This window comes from Notolabrus celidotus, chromosome 20 (assembly GCF_009762535.1).
Source record: "Notolabrus celidotus isolate fNotCel1 chromosome 20, fNotCel1.pri, whole genome shotgun sequence".
NCBI lineage: Eukaryota > Metazoa > Chordata > Actinopteri > Labriformes > Labridae > Notolabrus > Notolabrus celidotus.
Window position 1 is genome coordinate 5,357,511 of NC_048291.1, and position 22,969 is coordinate 5,380,479.

At 40.0% G+C, this 22,969-nt stretch overlaps 2 protein-coding genes across 2 annotated transcripts; both read left to right on the forward strand.

The window, feature by feature from the left end:
* Nucleotides 1-34: 34 nt before the first annotated feature.
* LOC117832590 (mpv17-like protein) lies at nucleotides 35-4,407 on the forward strand. Its single transcript, XM_034711785.1, has 4 exons — nucleotides 35-1,116; nucleotides 1,448-1,518; nucleotides 2,038-2,067; nucleotides 2,727-4,407. Exons 1-4 carry the CDS (start codon nucleotides 810-812, stop codon nucleotides 2,940-2,942), a joined length of 624 nt encoding a protein of 207 aa, XP_034567676.1. The 5' UTR covers nucleotides 35-809; the 3' UTR covers nucleotides 2,943-4,407.
* A 4,297-nt stretch (nucleotides 4,408-8,704) lies between these two features.
* LOC117832141 (nuclear distribution protein nudE homolog 1-B-like) lies at nucleotides 8,705-22,389 on the forward strand. The gene is made up of 9 exons (XM_034711131.1): nucleotides 8,705-8,946; nucleotides 9,954-10,082; nucleotides 12,476-12,629; nucleotides 17,346-17,494; nucleotides 18,050-18,186; nucleotides 18,451-18,708; nucleotides 19,632-19,717; nucleotides 19,960-20,105; nucleotides 20,222-22,389. The coding sequence occupies exons 2-9, from the start codon at nucleotides 9,997-9,999 to the stop codon at nucleotides 20,268-20,270; spliced, it is 1,065 nt and encodes a 354-aa protein (XP_034567022.1). The 5' UTR covers nucleotides 8,705-8,946; nucleotides 9,954-9,996; the 3' UTR covers nucleotides 20,271-22,389.
* Nucleotides 22,390-22,969: the final 580 nt, after the last annotated feature.

A 22,969-nucleotide genomic window follows, 5' to 3' on the forward strand; every position in this document is an offset into this window, starting at 1 on the left:
TTTGGTGACCTCTAGCATAAAAAAGGGTAAAGAATGCAAAAAATATCACTGTAGATTTAAATTCTGACACTATAAACCGTGTAAAAATTAATTCCTGGGATGCTAAAAACCAACATGTACAGCAGAGACCAAGCGCACGGCTGATCTCACAGTGCGTGGACCGGCTGAACTCGCCTCGTGCCGGAGCTCTGCACACCAAACTACAACTGTTGATATCCGTGACGCAGTGAGGCGTAGACCGACCCACGTCTGGGCAGCCTGCAGGCACAATCCCTCAGATTATCGCCTAACCCGCAGGATTTGTTGTAGAGGCACCTGATTCACCGGCAGCGACGAGCCGAGGCAGAGGAGAGGGAATGATTTAGATTTTTATCTGTATGCTGTACTGGACTGGACTTTTCCTCGAGGCTCTCAGTGATTGGATGAATTTTACGCATGAAGAACTCCAGGATGGGACACTTTGGATGCCCCGTCTCCAAGTAACCAAAGCGACGCCAGTGATGGCAGGTTTTACGCACAGCGCCAAGATATCAGGAGTGTTTCACCAACTTTTATTTTGTCGGAGGTAACATTTCTCTTTAGCCACCTGAGGTCTGATAATGTGTGATTTTCCTGCTGCCGGTGGAAACCTCTAATCCCTGCCTGATTACCGCTACCAGATGGATTGCTTCCTGTCGACCAACCGGCTGACATCAGGGCCTAGTCCTATTAATTTAACCGCTATGCTCACGTCTTGATTACAGATTTGAAGCCATTTAGGGCAGCTCAGCATCTCTTCATTAGACCCCATCCTCTCCCCTGGTGCCAACATGAGGAGAGCTGTACTCAAAGAAGCAGCCAAACGCTTCCCCTGGCTGGCCAATGTCACTCTGTACGGGTGCTTATTCGCCGGTGGTGACCTTGTGCATCAGCTCATGGCTCAGAAGGAGCGCATGGATTGGAAACATACGCGCAACGTGGCTATTGTGGCAATCAGTTTCCATGGGAACTTTAATTACTTCTGGCTGCGGGCTCTGGAGAGGCGTTTCCCCGGGAAGTCCGCCGGGATGGTTTTCAGAAAACTCCTGCTGGACCAGAGCTTCGCGTCGCCTTTGGCCACCAGTGTCTTCTACACAGGCATGTAAATCTGATGTGACTGGTCTCAGTTTGTGTTAAGATGTTGTGCACTTTTGTAGAAATGTCAAGAACAATCCACAGTGATCTGCAAAATGTTAATTTTTGCCTCATTTTTATCTGTAAACTTCAGGATTTAGGTAGACTCATGTGTATTATTTTTATTTAAAGGGTTATAACAGACAAGAATAAAGTGATTACATTTCCTATCAAGGTGATCTATCTATCAAACACCACGTGGGCCAAGGTGAAGAGTAGTTATGACAGGTTATTTAGTGCGTATGCGTAACGACTGTGCGTAACGACTGTGCGTAAATCCCCCACTGTCCAACAGGAGTGAGCTACCTGGAGGGCAAGGAGGACATCTTTGAAGACTGGAGGGAGAAGTTCTTCAACACCTGGAAGGTAAGGAAGGAAGGGAGTAAATAAGTAAGGATAGGAGGCCTCAGTGTGAAGCGAAGGAAAGTCACCTTCTCTTCCCTTCACACGCTGCCACGCGCTCACAAACAGATTAACCTAGTTTGTGCCACTGCTGCTTTTTGCGCTTTGCAGGGCACGCAGCCCGGGGGCAAGTTAGGTAATTCAACAGAGTCCGTTTCAGGACGTCCAGGAGCTGAAAACCTGCCAAATGTAAATCTCTGTGGCATGCACACATTTAGAAACAGACATTAGGAGATACAAAAATCAGCACCACTGGAGAATGCAGAATTTTTGGTGATGAAAAAAGCTCAGAAATTCCCTTTTTTCAAAATCACAGTCCCACAAATTCTTATTTTTATCAGATGTCAATTAAAAAAACCCTCTGACTGCATAGATAATATTTCTGTCATGGTTAGTACAAGGCTGTAAGAGCTGAGATTAGCATAGACATACATGGTTCTTGAAGGTCTTTTGTGTCTAATCATATCTTTGTTTCTATTTCAGACTGGACTCATGTACTGGCCGTTCATGCAGGTAAACTTCAGCGCAATTCTTTCATGAACTGTTACATCCTTACAGTAGAGGATTGAGGCCACTAGAATTTCTTTTTAAAGTCTCACTTTTATATATATATATATATAAATATATATATGAATTTTTCTCAGAATTACATCTTTTTTTCTCATTATTCTGAATTTGGAGATTTAAGTCAGACTTCTGAATATTTTCTCAAAATTCTAAGATTCTAAAATTCTCTATATAACCTTAGAATTCAAAGAAGAAGTCAAAGTTTTGTCACAGTTCTGAGATTAAAGTCAGAATTCCAACTCTTAACCCACATTTCTGAGAAAAAATGTCAAAATGTCCAACCCACAAATAAAATCAATTGACCCTCTTGCATACATCTCTCTGTTGTTTATGGTTTATACATTTTAAACGTAAGATATTAGTTATATATTGTAACTAAAATCAAACACTGTTATGTTGTCTGACTGGAAAGTTTCATGCAGGCATTAAACATCTTAAATTTGGCCATTATACACCGAAAGTACCAGCCGCCATCCAGTATACACCCATAGGGAGGAAGACAAAGTGATGCTGATGACTCAAATCAAAGGAAAATAATGAATGGTTGTTTATATCTATATGAATTAATACTCCATATCCTGTTTCCTGCCTTTCCCATCTCCCAGTTTCTGAACTTTGTCCTGATGCCGCTGCACATGCGTACAGCCTTCATGGGCTGCTGCGCCTTCCTTTGGGCCACCTTCCTGTGCTTTTCTCGTCAGGATGGCGATGGCACCGCCGGCGTGGCTTTCGCCTTCGTCATGGACCCGCGGAAGACCCTGGAGGAGATGCGCTTGGCCCGGCTGGCTCGAAAAAAGCTAAAAAGGCAAAAGCAAAACTAAAAGAGACGGAGAGGGAGGACGCTGCGTCTGCTTGTTATCTGTGGAGGGACGGCTGGGTGTCCACTCTAGCTAAGCAAATACTCCAACTTGAATTCACCTGGGAATGCTTCAAGGTGGAAAGTTATCCGTCACCTATGCACCAAACAGCTGACTATTATGGAATCCAATGGGGCTGCGTGCCTAACACTTGTACAGCTGCGTATGTAATATGTTTAAAACACCATTCATAACTTCTGGGTTCATCCAAAAGACTGTATGCAAACATGAACGATGCAGCTTCATCTGCATCCATCAAAATGAACCTGATGTGTGTTTCGATTCCAAAGTTTGACTCATGTCTGTTAACATGGAGGAGGTGGGCTTTATGACCCATGCTGCAGCCAGTCAGTGCAGGGAGCTCCAAACGGTTTGGTTTTACTTTGGTGAGCTGTTGTGTTGTCCATTTTTAAACAGTCTATGGTTCATCCTCATGGGAGCATGAACATGCTTGGAAAGTTACATTGAAAGATAGACTTGGTGTGATTTTTGGGGGGTATTTTAAAACCCCAGGCCTCATTTTTGCATGTTTGAGCACTAAATCACCAATGGATGCAAAAGTCTGGAATTGCTCAAGTAAATTTCTTCATTTGGGGCTGTAAGGGCTTGTATCAGCTTGACATTTTAAGTGTCTGAAAACAGTTACGTACAAGACTTCATTGTTTAATCACTGATTTAGAAGTCTTGTACGTATTTTTACCATTTAAAACACTTTCTGTATGCAATAAATCAAACAAAATAACAGATTGAGGCTGAAGTAGACCAGTAAGGCTTGTGTTTAGGAAGGTCAAATTTACCCTTTTGTCCATTGAGGTTGTTGGCTTTTGGATAAAACAATGAGAAGGCTGTTTCTTGATGATAAAAAAAAGCGTATTGCTCTTTTAAAAAAAATCTATCTCTGTTGGGCTCTTTTGTGTAATATCCTCAGACACCAGGAAACAATCTGAGCTTGTGAGTGGAAATTAAGGACATTACTTTTATAAGAATCAGGGTTGCATTGCAGCCATTATGGCCTGTTTCATGCCTGCAAAGTGGAGCATCTTACTGGTGCAATATGAACTTTTCTTTGTGTAAAAAAAAGGGCCCAGGTTTTAAAACACCAGATTTAATCTTTGAGGGTTCCCTCCTTTAGGATCCTGAATATTGAGACTTGGGATGACAGACTGATGGTTTATGTGTGACTCATTAATGAGATGTGAGGTTTGAGTGCGCAGGCCTGGCGTGTTGTGTTTACAGTTGCAGTGATGAAGAGATGATGGTCTTACCTCCAATCGATGAAGGTTTCAGCTCAAATCAGATGGACTTTTTATGTTAAATGCAGACTCTGGTTTAATGGTGGCGATGGTTTGACATGTAGTGAAGCCCCTGATTTTCCACCAGTTGTGCCTTCTCTCTGGGACGGGACTGTCCTTCAAGCGTCTACACAGCAAGATGGTAACTAAAAGGAATCACCATAATGAGATATATATATATGTTATTCCTTGTGTACAGATTTAAATATATTAACTACATTTATTTTGGGATGCACTGACGTATCAGGTTATTTAAATTTTAAAACCCTGCTGTCTGCTGCACATTTACAGAAACATGTTACAATAACTAAAGTGTTCAAGGAGAAGATTTAACATGGAGTCAAGGGATGAAAAGTTTTATCATCAGTATTTATCTTAATATCAACAAATCCCATAGAAAGAGCCGAACCTACAAATACCTGAAAAGATCAACTTTATATTTTACCAACTTTGATGAAAACAGCTGAACGATATCCTCAAACATGTGGGAGCTTCAGTTTTTATTCAAAGTTTCTCCTGCAGGAGACAGTAATCCATTTTTGGAGATTATTTATAACAGCAGACTAATCCACAATGCAGTGTGTGTGCACGAGTGTGTGTGAGTGAGCGGTAATCCATTGCTTGATGCAGTCTCTTATTTGAAACCGATGCTATCTCAGACAGAAATAGATTGCAAAAAGATTTTGTTGGGGAACCTTTCCGGTAAAATAAAAGTAACATACTTTTTTATTTTTTAAACTAAAGGCACATGTTACCGATGAGTCATGACAAGATTACCACCTGCCTATGAATCTGTAGGCCCCCTTTTGTCCAGACAAAACAGCCCTGATCCAAGCGGCAACCTTCAGAGTTAAAATATGAGGGAGTGCAGAAACTGCAGTTCCTCAAGTGTCCACCTGAGGCTGGCTCCAAAACCCAGAAAGTCCAATTGACACTGAATATTAAAAAACAATCTTCACAGCAAAATTAAACATGTTTAAACAAGAAAGGTTTTAGTCTGAAGAGCTAATTTCCTCTCTTGAACAAACTGTACAGAGGATGATGTTTTTACATACCCTTTGTAATGTGAGTCTTGGCTCTAAAGTGGAAGTCCACACACACATTTAAACTTCATACTTCTTTGGAGAAGTCTTGAAACTCGAGTTTGAGAAGATAAACACATAAGGATTGATTTTACTGACATAATAACGTGAGAAGTAGACTTCTACTATTTTGACTTTATTTTTAGCCCTTGGAGTTGCCCCCTGCTGGTCATTCGGAAGAATGCAGGTTCAAGTGACTTTCGTACCATCATCACTTTTTAAACCAAGAAGTTATGCCCACCTTTCAAACACCATCTGTGTTCTTTATACCCAAGTAATCTAGCTTCTTCCTTAACTCCTAACCAAGCGGCAACCTCCGGCTGTGATAATTGAAGCCAATGCTGAAGTGTTTAAAACTGCAGTTCATAGAGTGTCCACTTGAGGCTGGCTCCAGAATTCAAAAAAGCTGATCTTTACAGCAGAAATAAACACCTGGTACAAAAAAATGGTGTAGTCTGCATAGCTAGTTTCTCGATCGGCACACACCGCCTCTTTACGTCACACTCGCTCAATAGCAGTTATGTTGAGTTCAACATTTCTAATATTACACCCGCCGATGATCGACTTCAAAACAGCGCTTCAGAAACAGATGGGTGACCTCACGGATACTACGTCCATTATTTATACAGTCTATGCTCTTAACACAGTTAGTTTAGATGCTACAGTCACCAACAATAAAAGCACATAATGGTCCTTTAAGCTGCTTACGAAAAGGAAGTTCATGACCAGATTTCAGAGGTAAATTGTAATATATATCTGGCGGGTCTTTTATGGGGGTTTCTTGATTCTAAGAAAAATAAAAAGGTCACCAGACTTGTGCTTTCAAATAGTTTGAAGACATCTCAATAACCCTGATGTTAGGATATGTATCAGTGCATCCCACTTGTGTTGTGTCTCCTAGTTAGGAACAGTGTAGTATTTTAATCCTGTCCTCTTACTTGAAACATAACATAGGTTGCCATCAGCCCAGATACCTTATCATCATGTCACATATCACCTACCTAAACTGAACCCATTACTCTTTTATTTAGATTTACATTATCGTTCAAGCTGAGCTAAAAGGTGTTAATGTTACAGAATTGATTAGCACTCACATCAGAGGAGAAAAACTGGCTTTATTGTACCCTATATTGTTTTTTCGTGGGTGAAATTTCACACCAGGGACTTCTAGAGATTTGGACTCCTCCGTTTATTTTTTCAGCATATTTTATTTAAAGTTTTATTATGTAGAAACAAAGCAACTCATTCCCTTCAAAACAAAGTCCCTCTTCAGATATATTTTAAGCGAATTTGATTGTTTTTCCATGTATCAAACAAAAATAAAGAAATAAAAGGATGTTCAATAGTCTTTGTATTCTTGTGTGTGTGTGTTATGATTTTGTGATGATTTCAGAAGCAAAATATGAGAGCTACAGTTATTTTTTACACATAAACCCTGTTATTAATCTGGAGAAATCTCTGCACAAAATGGGTAAAGACAAAAACCAACACTGGATGGTGATCTTCAAGCCCTCAGGCAGCACTGCGTGAGAAACAGACATGACTCTACAGTGGAAGTCACTGCATTGGCTCACTCCAGAAAACAATGTTTCTGCTGTACACACAATTGTTCTCAGGTTTCACCCATATTTCCTAAAATGTTTAATTATTCCTTCAACCACTTTCCCTCCCAAGGTTAAAGACTCTATTTGTAATCTACTGCCAGTGCAGACAGGACTCTGCAAACATGTCGCCCAGATATGAAGCAAGGGCAGAGAGGATTGGAGTGTGTCTATAACAGCTTTATGCTCCAGTGATGGTGCGTGTGGATTAACCGGGATCAGATAGGCTCGGTTAATCCCTCTGAAAAGGACAGACCTCTGACCCCAACTACAGGAAGTAAAATTTCCCCTATCAGAGTTAAGGATGCTGTCAGGTGCCTCTGCGGTCAGACATATGTATTAGATGAACTCCTTCACCCACAGTCAGAGATATAGCTAATTAATTGAACATGATGTAGGTGGCTAGATCCAGAGCAGGAAGCGTGAGGATGGAGGACCTACAATAAAACAACTTTTCCCATATTTAGGTCTATTCATTTAGAGTGATATATACGGATAAAGGAGGAAAAAGGGTAGCTGAAAAGTTAATTTTCCCCAAAATTATAATTTAAATGAATTTTACTCTCTAAGCTAATGCAAGCTTTCATACATATCAGTCATACAATGCTGCGTTCAAAGCCATGTCGTTATTTTTCACGTCGATCTAATTTAATAATATTTGACTCACTGTATTTGCTTTTGTGTTTCTTTGCATATTTTCTGCATACTTTTTTTTTATTGTCATGCACCAAAACTTGAAGTTAAATTAATTTTGTCTGACAACTAAGCTGCAAAAAAGAAAAAATCTTAATCTGATTAGGACAAATTAAAAAGGATGTTAATTCATAATGCTACACACATATAATGTTATATTACATTATTATTGTGTACTACAATTTACGGTCGTATTATAAACCCATATTTATTTATTATATTGCTTAATCTGTCATTACCAACCATAATCACACCATGTTAACCTGTCACTACTAAAATATTTTTAATACTGCCTGTATTAACCACTATTTAATCAATTTGTAACATTTGTGTATATCTAAAATGTATTCTATCTTATTCTGTCTTTATTCATCTATTTTTATTTTTACTTATTTTATTTTAGTTATTGGAACTTTTTCTTGATTGTACTTAAGTCTGGGTTGCTGCAAAACTAAGATAAGATAAGATAAGATAAGATAGGATATTACTTTGTTGATCCCCAGGGGGGAAATTCAGTTGTTAGAGCAACCCAGACATAAGTACAATCAAGAAGAAGTTACAATAAGTAAAATAAAAATAGAATAAAATAAAATAAAGTGAAAAAAAGAAATAAATAAAATAAAATAAAATAAAACAAAATAAAATAAAAACAGATAAATAAGGATGATTTGTATATCAATAAAGTAATATCTTATCTTGTCTTATCTTATCTTATCTTATCTTATCTTATCTTATCTTATCTTATCTTATGGCATACTGGTGTAACAATTATATGCAAACATTTTTTTCCCTTTATCTACTATTTTATTTAAGGTTTTACATTTTTCATCTTCATAAAAACATAGTCTAATGAGAAGAGAAAAGTAAACACAGGACATCTCATATTTCCGATAGCACTTAAACGCAGCACCAGCCTCTGGTAATCCATCAACACGTCTAGACTGAAGGCAGATTCCCCCTCTCCGGCTCTTCTGATTGGACAGCGAGACTGACCCCGCCCCTTCTGCATCAGATTGACAGGCCATTGACCAATAACAGCAGCCAACGAAGCTGTCACCTAACTTCTGATTGGTCGAGTGTCCAGGACAATATGAATGGCTACATGTATTGTTCGACTTCTTCCCAAGACAGTCTCAACTTTGTGGATCTCAACTCCAGGAAAGTCCCTCTTATGTAGTTTACTCGTGTCGGTTTTACTTTAGAGTAAACCGGGGGACTTAGTCTTTAGTGACACGAGGAAACGAAGAGGACTCGACATTAAACTGGAGAAGAGTACGTCGAAGGAAGCTAACTGTTGAGTGTAAGTTAGCGGTGATGTGTTTATCTCAGCTGGGATTTAAAGGGTTAACCTCCGTTAGCTGAACCGGCTAACTTATTTGCATTTAAAAGCTTTCTTCTGACTCTCTTGTGCTTTGTTACCTTTAGTTATGTCGGTAGGAGTTTGTACTTTGTCTATTAAAGCAGGTGTTACTTATAAATTAACCGTTAGCTGTCGGTGAAGTTTGCTTTAGGTTCCCTTTTTTTACGTTCCGTTTGCTTTGACCAGACTCGGTTAAAATTCGTTAACTTCTTTATTTTAAGATCATCTTAATTATTTTTTTATTTGAGTAACTTTAAAAATATACATAATTAATTATTTAATTCGGCATACGTTTAGTAATAAAAAATAAATATTTAAATGTTATTGTCTGATTTTGACGTCAACGGTCTTAACTAGGTGAAAACGGAACTTCCGGTGATCTTAAAACGTAGGTCTTATCCTTAAATATTGCTTCCTTATATTTAATTTATATGCCGAATTAGCTATGAAACCTTCTTTTCCAATCCAAAACAATTTTTTAGAATTACTTAGGCCTTTACTTTAAGTGGTGTAACATTACAAATAAATTGTTTTATTTTGAAAGGAATTTCTACCTACTGGAATTTGTCGAAATTTTTGTTTCTACTTTATTTTAATTTTAATTATAATTTTTTTAAATCACATATTTTTTTAAATCACTGAATCACTTTAATCACTACGTTTAGTAATAAAAAAAAAATATATTTGAATGTTATTGTCTGATTTTGACGTCATTTGCTTCAATTATTTAATTCTTATTTTTTGAAATCACTAAAAGCTGCAGGATATGCCATGCAAAAGACAAAAGCAAAACAAAAAAGCTCTGTAAAGTAAGTCCAGAGGACCTGAGTGGTCAGATGCCAAGCTACCCCTTCACAGGAAGTGGAAAGGTACCCTTGATTGAATGCCCTTGTCTGAAGATCTTGATTTGATTGAATCACCCAGGGTGTTTTGTTTTTGTGTGACAGGAGACTCTGCTCTTCATCTGGGCTGGACCGTCCTGAGCTTGAGATGGGGGATCCAGAGCCTCCAGAGTTTGGGTCCCTGGAGGAGGAGCTGGAGTATTGGAGGGATCAGGCTGCCAGACACCAACAGAGGTGAGTCTCAGTTTCACTGTTGTTGTTTACAGACCAGAATCTCTTTTCACCTTTCCTGTGTGTACACAACAAAGTTAGGCTTTTTGTGTATATGAACACAAAAAGATTTCTCTAGGGGCACTGTTATATTGTTTTTTTTTCCTCGCAGGATGATCAATGAATTTTGATTTCATGAGACTCTTACTGAAACACCAATGTCATCAGAAAGCCCATTTGTTGCACTATACTTAGACAAGGCACATGCATGTTCCTCTGCCTGCTGCACACTCATCAGCTAATCTGATCTATGACGGACAAGTCACGGTTTTATTGTGAATTTTGCATCAGAGAGTTTTAAGCAACAACATTGAGCATTTTCCGGCTGACACAGTAATGTCTGTAGAGTTTGATATTCCAGCTCAGTCCATTCAGCTTTCCTTGTTTTCTGATTTAACCTCTAAAAATTGAAGAAAGAGGGTGAAACAGCAGTGAGCCGCTGGTATCCTCTGATCCAGAAAGGTCCTGATGAACTGTCGTTACCAAGTCCCACTCCTGCAGCAGGAACTCTCTGGGTTCATGGGCTCACAGTTAACACACCTGCACCACCAGGTAACTCAGGATCTCTCCTGCTTTCCAGTTAGAGAAGAAGGTATCCCCTCTCTCCGTCAGCCCGCAGAGTCTCGTTCTTCCTCTGCAAACTCTGGTTTGTAAAGGTATCCTCCTGTGTTCACAATACACACAATACGCATGTCAATGTATTTTTGTCTCTTTTGAAGCAGGCAGATCCGTGTCCGCTCCATCTTCAATCCGTCACGGCACCAGATCTGATAGGTTTCTATTCTAGCCGATGTGTTAACTTCCACTGGATCTGCTCTGTTACGTTCCGGCTGCGTCTCTGATCCGGCAGGTCGGAGCTCTCCGGATCAGATACACAAGACTTCTATCTTTGTTGGATGCCGAAGCACGACGCATCAACTCAACAGAGCAGATGGAGCGGGACAGGAAGTCAGGCACCAAAACAAAATGAAAACATCCGGTTAATTTTCAGAATAAAACACTCAGCTGGCCCCAAGCGTCTGCACATGAGCCCTGCAGTTTAACCGCTAACCCAAACCAGTGCATCAAAAATTGATTTTTAACCACTGTCTTGCTGCAGATGTTATCTTATTTCAGCTGTGTTCATTTCCCCCCCAAATACCTCATCAGCATGATTAAAAGAACTTAAGGCCAAATTCAACCAGATCTGTCTCCGGTCCTTTCTCAGATCCCTCGCTGCACCAGATCTGATCGGTTTCTATTCTAGTCAATGTCATAACTTCCACTGGATCCGCTCTGTTATTTCCTCCGGATCAGATACACAAGACTTCTATATCTGCCGGATGCCAGAGCATGACGAATCAATCTCAACAGAGCAGATGGAGCGGGACAGGAAGTCTGGTTAATTTTCAGAATAAAACACTGTGTTATCACCAGATGGTATTTCACTTAACTACAACAACAAACTGTCATGATGAGCGGAGCCAGGCCTGGAGTCAACAGGTCAGAGGTTTTCAGAGGACCAGAAAGACAACATGGATGAGGAGAGGAGGAGGAGAATCCTTGATTCATTAATTACTGCGGGAAAACCTCGGTCACATGACTCCAGCTGTTCGGCGGTCCTGCTCGGTGCTGCGTTCCGAAAAAGAGACGGACCACTGCGGATCGGAGCCGGACTGAGACTTGACCCTGTCCCCAGCCGTTGATAGCCCAGTTTCTGTTTTTGTTGTCTGGACAGTTTCCCAACAAAGGGGCCGAGCAGCCCGGCGTCCACCTCATACAACCCCACTTCAAAATACACAAACTATCCCTTTAATGGACCACTTCTGGAAACACACTGTAGTGATTGTTTGATGGAAAACAAGTTTCATAACCCCAAACTGGAACAGGCATTGAAAACTGACTACAGCTGAGTTAGCAGACTTGATGTCATAACACAGAGAATATTATTTGACTGAATAAGTTAGAATTTTGTGCCAACAAAAGATAACTTTAAGGACTTCTGGGACGCGTATGTAGAAAACAATCAACACGGTTCACAGTAACGTGAGTCTGAGACACTCCTGCTGGATAAATAATCTGGATCTTAAGGTGTTTTCCTTCTAAACACACTTTTGTGATGTTTAGACTTTTGTGTTCAGTCCGTAAAGCCCACCGCTTCCTCTAGCTCGGTGGGAAACGTCCAGGTTGTGTTTTTTGTCCAAACACGTCTGCTTTAAAAAACATTCTGCCAACCTTCCTCCGAGCCGGCGTCTGATTGTTTTGCTCCGAACGTTAGTGTGTTCAAAGGAAATCAAAACTAATACAGTGAAGAATAGTTCAAATGATTGCATCCAAAGGTAACAAACATGGTGTTCTGTGTGTTTGTGTCCGTGCAGTGCGGAGGAAGCCCAGGAGGAGCTGCAGGAGTTTCAGCAGATGAGCCGGGACTACGAGGTGGAGCTGGAGACGGAGCTCAAACAGTGTGAAGCGCGAAACCGCGAGCTCACCGCTTCAAATAACCGCCTCCGCATGGAGCTGGAGAACTACAAGGTACGGACAACAGTGTCAGATATTAGACATGTTCAAAACAGATGTCTGCAGATCCACTCAAGAACACTCCAAATACTTCAGATACAAACTTCCCCTCAGGTTCTTCAAGGCAATGCTCTAAAGTAGGCGATATTTAACTGCAGTGTGAGGCTGTTCTGTCTCCAGTGCTCCAGGTTGGATGTACTAGTTGTGTAATATGTCCTCCTGACCCTCCCTGGAGGCTTTGAGAAACATCTAAAACAGGAGTCATTGTCTCTAAACGGTTTTATAGCCCGACACTGAAGCATGAAGCTGCTGTGTCAGAGTTCCACAGCCAGTTTGATAACATCCAGCACACTGAAGAACCGTTTGAAGGTATTTGACTGGGGATTTCCATATTTATCAGCTGATGGAAAGTGCTTTATTTACGGTTCATGTCGACGGTGCTGAATAGGCTCACACACAAACAAACACACACACAAACACACACACACACACACACACACACACACACACACACACACACACACACACACACTCACAGAGGATTGATTCAGGGCAGGGAAAGGCAGCTGATGACTCTTGCTTGGTCTGTGTCTGGAGGGGATGGCAGTACTCGCCATACGACTTCTCCGAGTCATGTCCCAGCTCTTATCCCGTTTCAAAACAGCAAATCAGAAAGAGAAATTAAGGGAGGGAGGGAGGGAGTTGGATTAAGTCATAGGTACTGTCATTCAAAAATAAAAATAAAAGAATCTGAATAAGAGGTTGAAAAAAACATGCTTAATATGCAAAGAAAAGTGCAATATACTTTAAAATGGCAATAAAATAATGCACACAGTTATTTATTTATTTTTTTCTTGTGCAAGAAATGCTAGGCCCGATGCTTTACAAGAAAAGGGTGACCAAGTGATAGTAGACAGGATAACAAGTAAACAAGGCCTGAATATGGAAAGCATAAAAAAACAGACAAAGAAAACAAAGGTAAAATAAACAAACAAACAAAACAACAACAGCAACAACGAAACAAAAACACTGACAAACAAAGGGAAAAAAATGTTTATAAAAAATAGAGCAGAAATAACTTATAAAAAGTAAGCAATGAAAGAGGACGAAAATAAATAATAACAATAATAATAATAATAATAATAATAATAATAATAATAATAATAGGAAAATAATGATAATGAAACTATGGAAGACGATTAGAGCTACTGGGGAAAAAAAATGAAGGCCCAATATTTTTATTATTATTATGAGAGAGATTAGAGTCAGGATTCTGACATTAGAGTCAGGATTCTGAAAATTAAAGACAGAATTCTGAGATTAAAGTCAGAATTCTGAGATTAGAGTCAGGATTCTGAAGTTAAAGACAGAATACTGACATTAAAGTCAGAATTCTGAGATTAGAGTCAGGATTCTGAAATTAAAGACAGACTTCTAATTTTAAAGTCAGAATTCTGAGATTAGAGTCAGAATTCTGAGATTAAAGTCAGTATTCTGAGATTAGAGTCAGGATTCTGAGATTAGAGTCAGGATTCTGAGATTATAGTCAGGATTCTGAAATTAAAGACAGAATTCTGAGATTAAAGTCAGGATTCCAAAAATTAAAGACAGAATTCTGAGATTAGAGTCAGGATTCTGAGATTAAAGTCAGGATTTTAAAAATTAAAGACAGAATTCTGAGATTAGAGTCATGATTCTGAAATTAAAGACAGAATTCTGACATTAAAGTCAGAATTCTGAGATTAGAGTCAGGATTCTGAAATTAAAGACAGACTTCTAATTTTAAAGTCAGAATTCTGAGATTATAGTCAGAATTCTGAGATTAGAGTCATAATTCTGAGATTAAAATCAGTATTCTGAGATTAGAGTCAGGATTCTGAGATTAAAGTCAGAACTCTGAGATTATAGTCAGGATTCTGAAATTAAAGACAGAATTCTGAGATTAAAGTCAGGATTCCAAAAATTAAAGACAGAATTCTGAGATTAAAGTCAGGATTCCAAAAATTAAAGACAGAATTCTGAGATTAGAGTCAGGATTCTGAGATTAAAGTCAGGATTCTAAAAATTAAAGACAGAATTCTGAGATTAGAGTCAGGATTCTGAGATTAGAGTCAGGATTCTAAAAATTAAAGACAGAATTCTGAGATTAAAGTCAGAATTCTGAGATTAGAGTCAGGATTCTGAAACTAAAGACAGACTTCTGAGATTAAAGTCAGAATTCTGAGATTATAGTCAGGATTCTGAGATTAACGTCAGAATTCTGAGATTAAAGTCAGAATTCTGAGATTATAGTCAGGATTCTGAAATTAAATACAGAATTCTGAGATTAAAGTCAGGATTCTGAAATTAAAGACAGAATTCTGAGATTAGAGTCAGGATTCTGAGATTAGAGTCAGGATTCTAAAAATTAAAGACAGAATTCTGAGATTAGAGTCAGGATTCTGAGATTAGAGTCAAGATTCTGAAACTAAAGACAGACTTCTGAGATTAAAGTCAGAATTCTGAGATTATAGTCAGGATTCTGAAATTAAAGACAGAATTCTGAGATTAGAGTCAGGATTCTGAGATTAGAGTCAGGATTCTAAAAATTAAAGACAGAATTCTGAGATTAGAGTCAGGATTCTGAGATTAGAGTCAAGATTCTGAAACTAAAGACAGACTTCTGAGATTAAAGTCAGAATTCTGAGATTATAGTCAGGATTCTGAAATTAAAGACAGAATTCTGAGATTATAGTCAGGATTCTGAGATTAGAGTCAGGATTCTAAAAATTATCTCAGAATTCTGAGATTATAGTCAGGATTCTGAAATTAAAGACAGAATTCTGAGATTAAAGTCAGAATTCTGAGATTAAAGTCAGGATTCTGAAATTAAAGACAGAATTCTGAGATTAAAGTCAGGATTCTGAAATTAAAGTCAGAATTCTGAGATTAGAGTCATGATTCTGAAATTAAAGACAGAATTCTGAGATTAAAGTCAGGATTCAGGGAAAATCATCAGAATTCTGACTTTTCTCATAATAATAATGAAAAAAAAAATGGACCTTAATCTTTTTTTTTTTCAGTGGCCCTAATCCTCTTCCGTAGGAAACAGATATGGCTGAATGACAAAAGAATAATAATAATAGGAAAATAAATGAATATCATATGATAATGAAACAGTGACAGTTTCCTAAATAATGCACACGTTATACAACATGCTGAGAAATGAGACCTTTACTTTGTATCAAGAAGTCTAGTTCTGCACGTTGGATATCAAGGCCGTCGTCTTATTCGATTCTTAGTTTCAGTCTCTTCAGTTCAGATTCATTTCCAGAGACGAGGTGAAGTAGCGGCCTGTGCTGAGTCATGTTTTCGAACTGTGTTGTGAAGTCTCTCTGCAGGTTTTTTATCTCTGTCAGGGTGTGTGACCAGTATGCCGAGCCTCTGTGGAATTTAGCCGAAGCATGCTGAAGCTTGACACAGGGTCCCCTCTGTTTGTCTGTTTCAGCTGTGAGTCACTTAATGCCGCCTTCAGGCTCAGTGAAGACGAATATTAATCTGTTTGAATATCCATCGCTCAACAAGTGACGTAAAGAATTAATCCAGACACAGCGCTACAGGGACTCTGCTTATGTCACTGAGCTTTGAAGTGGGTTTTATTTGTTTGTCGTGTAGCTTTGCGTGTTTAATATTTTATAAATAGGACTTTTAAAAACTCAAGATAACGGTTCCTTCCACTTTTAGACGAGTAAAGGTCAGCTTTCACTAAAATGACCTTTTAAATGATTCAGCTTTTACGTGGTTCCTTTGGAGTTGTGCTTTTATTTTGGAGATTATTAAAGGAACATAAAAAACATCAAAATAAAGTATGTGTAAAAACAAACAATAAATAAGAAAGAGAATAAAAGAAAGAATGAAAGAAAGAACGTACTTTATTAATCCCCAGGCGGAAATTCAATTTTTTCATTTGTGTAATTTTTCAGTCATGCTACACACACAGTTTTTGGTATATGCATACAATGCACACACATGCAGTGGACATGCACTTAGGGAGAGATGACAGAGTGAGGATGCTGCCATCAACCAGCGCACCCCGAGCAGTTGGGGGTTCTTTGCCTTGCTCAAGGGCACCTCGGCAGTGCCCAGGCAAGTGCCACCAGTGCCACCAGTCCACTTGCCAGACTTCGTCCATCCTGGGATTCGAACCAGCGACCCTTCGGTTCCCAAGTCAAGTCCCCTATGGACTATGGATATTAGCATTTTCATTTAGTTTTACAGTCGGTAAATATGTTCAGATTTTATTTAAAATGATTTAGTTATTTTCAGCGGATTGGTTAGTCTGTTTATTGCGGTCTATAAATTCAATAAAATAAAATATATTAATTTTGAAGAATAATAATACGAATTCAGCCAAGAGGATCAGTCTGAGGTCGGTTGATAACCTTTAAGAATTAACAAACTTGGAAAAAAAAAATTAAAAAAAAGAAAAATTAAAAAAAAAAAAAAAAAAAAACGAAATATTTTGATGTTCCTTGAATTTTTATATTCATGAAAAAATAAGACAATCATATAACTCTATATTTAAAGAAATGTATAAATCATTAACAAAGGAATACAAATTTAAAAAAAATGAAAATGTTAAATGTGTTCCATTTTATTTCAACATTTACTGATTGCTTCAAATTAAAATTGTAAGAATCACTCTTTATATTTGTGCCTCTTGTTCTGACACTGTGTCTTCACGTCCGTCAGGAGAAGTACGAGACACAGCACTCGGAGGCGTACCGTCAGATCTCCACCCTGGAAGGAGACCTGGCTGAGACCACGGCCATCAGAGACCAGCTTCACAAATACATCCGGGAGCTGGAGCAGGCCAACGACGACCTGGAGCGGACGAAGAGGTCAGGGGTCACTCACGTTCCCAGCACAGACGTCAACATGTTGACGATGACAGATTACGCTTTTGACAGTCAAGATGTAAAAAGAAGTCTCATGTTAAAACTGAACCTTCTTAAACTCTTGTATTTAGATGTTTTTCCAGATGGTTGGTGCCAGGTTTATTTCTTCACAATCTTAATTTTGGAATGTTTTAATTAAGCATGTCATGAACAACAAGCCTCCTCCACACACTGCTTACCTGAGATGGGGCAAAAACAACATGAAGTAAAATTATCATAGAGGATCTGCAGCCTCTCTGTTTCTAACCTCCTTATCCATGGCTGGGGATATTATTATAACGAGGAGCTGCACTGATTGGCTACCTGAAAGTTGTCTGGGGTGGGAGGCTGCAGACCGGTGACAAATGCAGAAGTGGAAAAACACCAAAACTAACTTGGCGAGCGCTCCAGAAGAACCAGAGCCAGTACCAAGCTAAATGTGTCTTGTAATAAATAATATCATTATATAAGGCTAAAAGTAGCTTCATTGAATCTTTCTTTCCCCCTTTACGTGTTCAGGGCGACCATCATGTCTCTGGAGGACTTTGAGCAGAGGATGAACCAGGTCATTGAGAGGAACGCCTTCCTGGAGAGCGAGTTGGACGAGAAGGAGAACCTGCTGGAGTCTGTCCAGAGGCTGAAAGACGAGGCCAGAGGTACGGCCTGATTCATCCTCTGTGACTTTAGTGTGTTTGGGGTTAAAGAGTGAGAGTGAGTCCTCATGGGGACAGATCTCCACAGGTCTGATGTATAGAGGGGTTAAAGCTACAGTTAGTAACGCTGCAGGGCTCATGTGTGTGTGTGTGTGTGTGTGTGTGTGTGTGTGTGTGTGTGTGTGTGTGTGTGTGTGTGTGTGTGTGTGTGTGTGTGTGTGTGTGTGTGTGTGTGTGTGTGTGTGTGTGTGTGTGTGTGTGTTTCAGATCTGCGACAGGAGCTGGCGGTGCGGCAGAAGCAGCAGGTTCAGGACAGGAAGCCGTCTCTCACCACTGTGGTCAAAGAGCTTCCCCTCGCCGCAGCTTCCCCGGCCGGTTTGCCGACGCCCCCGCTCACCCCTCCGGACAAAAGAACGGAGGACAAAAACACACCTTCATCCTCTAACAAGCCCGTCCCTCCTGCCACCAACACGCCGTCCAGACCTGCAGACTCCTTCGCCACGCCGCCGGCATCCATCAGCAGAGGTCAGTTCTTTCATATAAGTGCTTACATGTCATCTTGAAGGTCACCTTTTTGGTCTGTTGTTTATTTTAAGTTAAGTGCATCATGCATTCTGTAAACAAACTTTTTTTTCTCCCATATTTGAATCTGTTTGTGACGCACTTTGTAACTTTAAGAAAGGTGCTTTTTTTGTCTTTATTGAGAGGATAGGACAGTGGATACAGCAGAATCTGAAATGCCCCAAAAGGCTGCAGGTTGTAATCAAACCTGGGCTGCCTGTTTGAGGACTACAGCTGGCCCCAAGCGTCTGCACATGAGGCCTGCAGTTTAACCGCTAACCCAAACCAGTGCATCAAAAATTGATTTTTAACCACTGTCTTGCTGCAGATGTTATCTTATTCCAGCTGTGTTCATTTCCCCCCCAAATACCTCATCAGCATGATTAAAACAACTTCAGGCCAAATTCAACCAGATCTGTGTCCGGTCCTTTCTCAGTTCCCTCGCTGCACCAGATCTGATCGGTTTCTATTCTAGTCAATGTGTTAACTTCCACTGGATCCGCTCCGTTATTTCCTCCGGATCAGATACACAAGACTTCTATATCTGCCGGATGCCAGAGCATGACGAATCAATCTCAACAGAGCAGATGGAGCGGGACAGGAAGTCCGGTTAATTTTCAGAATAAAACACTGTGTTATCACCAGATGGTATTTCACTTAACTACAACAACAAACTGTCATGATGAGCGGAGCCAGGCCTGGAGTCAACAGGTCAGAGGTTTTCAGAGGACCAGACAGACAACATGGATGAGGAGAGGAGGAGGAGGAGAATCCTGGATTCAGTGAATACCGCGGGGAAAACCTCGATCACATGACTCCAGCTGTTCGGCGATCCTGCTATCATTTTTCTTCATTTGTTGTACTGACCATGTGTTCTCTCTCTGCAGCCGACAGCCTCTCAGCGACTCCTCTCACCACGTCGGCGAGGATCTCGGCTCTCAGCATCGTCGGGGAGCTGCTGAGAAAAGTCGGGGTAAGAGCGGACAATCAAACGAGTCACTAATCAGCCCTCTGGGGTTTCGTCAGCTGCTGACTTACATCATGTTTGGCTGCAGGGAGCTTTGGACTCTCTCTCTTAACAACACAGTGTCTCTGCTGTGTTACATAAGTGTCGGTTTAGATCACTTTGGTAACTAACATCAACTTAGAAAAGCACATAATCAAGAGTTTTCCTCCTGAAATAAATGAAGATCTTGAACATCTCTCTTGTTTTAGAACTTGGAGTCGAAGCTGGCGTCGTGTCGGGAATACGTCCACGAGCAGACGGGAGCCCGCAGAGGCCACGCGGGAGGACAGGGGGCGACGGCGAGTCAGAACAACTCATCAGAGACGCATCCCACAAACGGTCTCTACAACAAGGGGTGAGTGACCTGTGTGGAGTGGAACACTTTGGTTCCCCTCTGTGTTTTCAAATCCTTGATCAACGATTGGAAACAAAGCCTCTGAGTGTGTGTTTGTGTGTGTGTGTGTTTTACAGGCTGGTGAAGAGGTTAGACTTCGGAGCGGGGTCCAAACTGCTGCTGTGAAGCGTCAAAGAAACCGTCCTTCGTCGAAGCTGCTCGATGCTCCCTCTTCATCAGACCCGGATCTCCAAAGCGAGTGACGGTACTGTGTTTGCACATTAAACGGACCGCTCTCTCTGCGAGCTGCAGAGACGAAACTGTACGATGCGTTACTACGAAGACTTTCGGGACGTCCGATTCAAGCAGGACTTCTTCTCAGCACTTCGCTCGAGCTGAACTAACCGACCGGACTTGTTTCTGTTTGATCTCTTTTTGCCTTGTTTTGCTGTAAAGGTGGGTCGAGACTGAGTGTGGAGCTAATTTAAAAAACACACAGTCAGGGAAAAGACTTCACTAATGTGGTCTGCATGGTTTGCTGTGATGATACAGACACTGGTTCTGTGTGGACGGATGAGAACAAACCTCTCCAAACCACATTGAGTCAAGTCACGGTTTAGATTCATGAATCTGCTGCAGCTTCTTGTCCTTTAAACTGCTCCTTTATTAACAGTCTTACTTTGATTCATCAGCTTCCTTTCACTTCTGTCCGACTTGATTTGACGTCATTGGTTCGTTTGATGCAAAGCAACTCTTTATATGTGATTTTACAGCTGCAGAGACGTTACTGAGATGTCTGAATTTTAAACCACATCCAAATGTTGCTCCATCTACAAAAACATGACACGTTTTCTCTCAGATTTTTCATTCCTGGTCCGGATCAAATTCAAGATAGTTGGATGAGATTTGGACTTTCGCTCTGAACAAGCACAACAAAAATTTAAGGTTGCACCAAAAGTTGATTTGTGAAATTCCAACTAAAGAAAAAAGGGATAGTTCAGTTCTTTGGGGGTCATTTTTGGACGTGGGTACTCACCACACACCTGAACACACCTGAAGGGCGTCTGACACTGAAAGGACACTTTTAACTACACGAGTGGAGAGGTTTTCTCTTTGGGCAACATTTTCTTCTTCCTTTTACACAATACATCTCCACAGGTCAGGTTTCATCACTGAGGTGCATGGCGGCAAAATCACATTTAAAGGGACAGTCAGGGTTTTATTGAAGTGGCATTGTGATAAGGTGATAATGTTCTGCTGAAAAATGTACTCAAAAGATGCACTTCAATTCAGCTTTCCTGGTTTTCTGATTTAACTTCTAAAAAAATTGAAGAAAGCGGCCGTACACAACCGCTGGTATCCTCTGATCCAGAAAGGTCATGAAATACTGAGTCACCTGCACTACCAGGTAACTTTGGAATCTCTCCCCTGTGGGTAATACACTTGCTATTGACATGTAACTCATACAACCCCACTTAAAAAACACTGAACTATCCCTTTAATGTGATACAACTTCCCTAACAAGAGGAGAAAATGTCACAAAATTCAGATCTGATATTTTAGACTTTATAGACTATCACAGATTAATGAACTGATTGATTAGGAGGGATCAGAAGCTTGTGGATATTAGTATTACTACAGGAACTACTCGTGCAAAATCTAAAACAAGGAGAGGAACCTTTTAATCAATTCAAAATTGGTTCCCTGGCAATTTAGTTCTTGGTAATTTAGGTGAAAACATGTCTTTAGACACTTGAGAATAAAGCGACTCCCTCTGCAGAGCATCACTTCTTCTTGCACCGCCCGGTTTCCTGCATCCCTGGACGTCACTCTCTCCTGCATTTTTCTATCCTGGTACCTAAATTCGAATACGTCTCGACAAGGAGGACTCTTTTATCGCTGGTGATAATTCCAGCGTAAACTCTCAAATGAAACGACTCCCTCTGCAGAGCTCGACTTCTGCCTCTGCGGGAGTGAAATAGGAAACGATTTGAAAACTTCAGTGAAGGCTTCTTGTGTTTTATGTTAAAAAAGAACAGTATGTAATAGACGGACTTGTAGTGTGTGTTTATGTGACGATGTAGAGTCGCTAACGTAGGATGAGTTTGTAGGATGTGTTTCAGCGCTCAGGGCGACTTTTAAAATGGAAAGACGTGGGGAACGAGTTAAGTTTGCCTTCTTGGACTTTAAAGGACTGACATGCTCACAAACAACGTGTTAACTTTATTTTTGTTGCTCTTTGTTTACTGTCAGTGCTGCTTCTGTTTCTGAAAAGCAATAAAACTTGAAATGTAATAAAACTAAAGTCTTGTTTCATCATTCAGGAGGAAGTGAGAGAGAAGACACTGAGGGATTTAGGAGTTTATTTATTGGTTCATCACAGCATTCATTGTACTCGAACTCATTTCATTATTACACATTATATATGATTGTGTCTGTGAGGTTTAAATCACACCGCCTAATCTGGAGAAGAAACATACAACAGCTGGGTTACAAATGTAGTTTTACATTCAGTTTTAAAAGGGGAACATCTTTAGCACCCTGTGTGGCGTGGAGAAGTGCATCATGGGTAAACAATTTTTTAGATTGTGCCTCAAAGGAGCAAAGGATGAAATTTCTAGGACAATAATCAGTCAAATTTGTCGTTTTTAATCAATTTGCTATAAATGAAAATTGTTAAATCTGCTGCACTATACAAAAAAGTCTGATTTCTATTTCCTGTCCCCAAATAAAAGGTGTTCCTCCATTTAGAATGTCTATAATTTTCATGGCAACAAACAAGTTGAAATCGATTTTTATAGTGCAACACATCCCACATTTTTGCACCCAGATTCTTTAAAACATCCCAAAACATTGTGGAGTTTTATTCCTATAATAAAAAATAA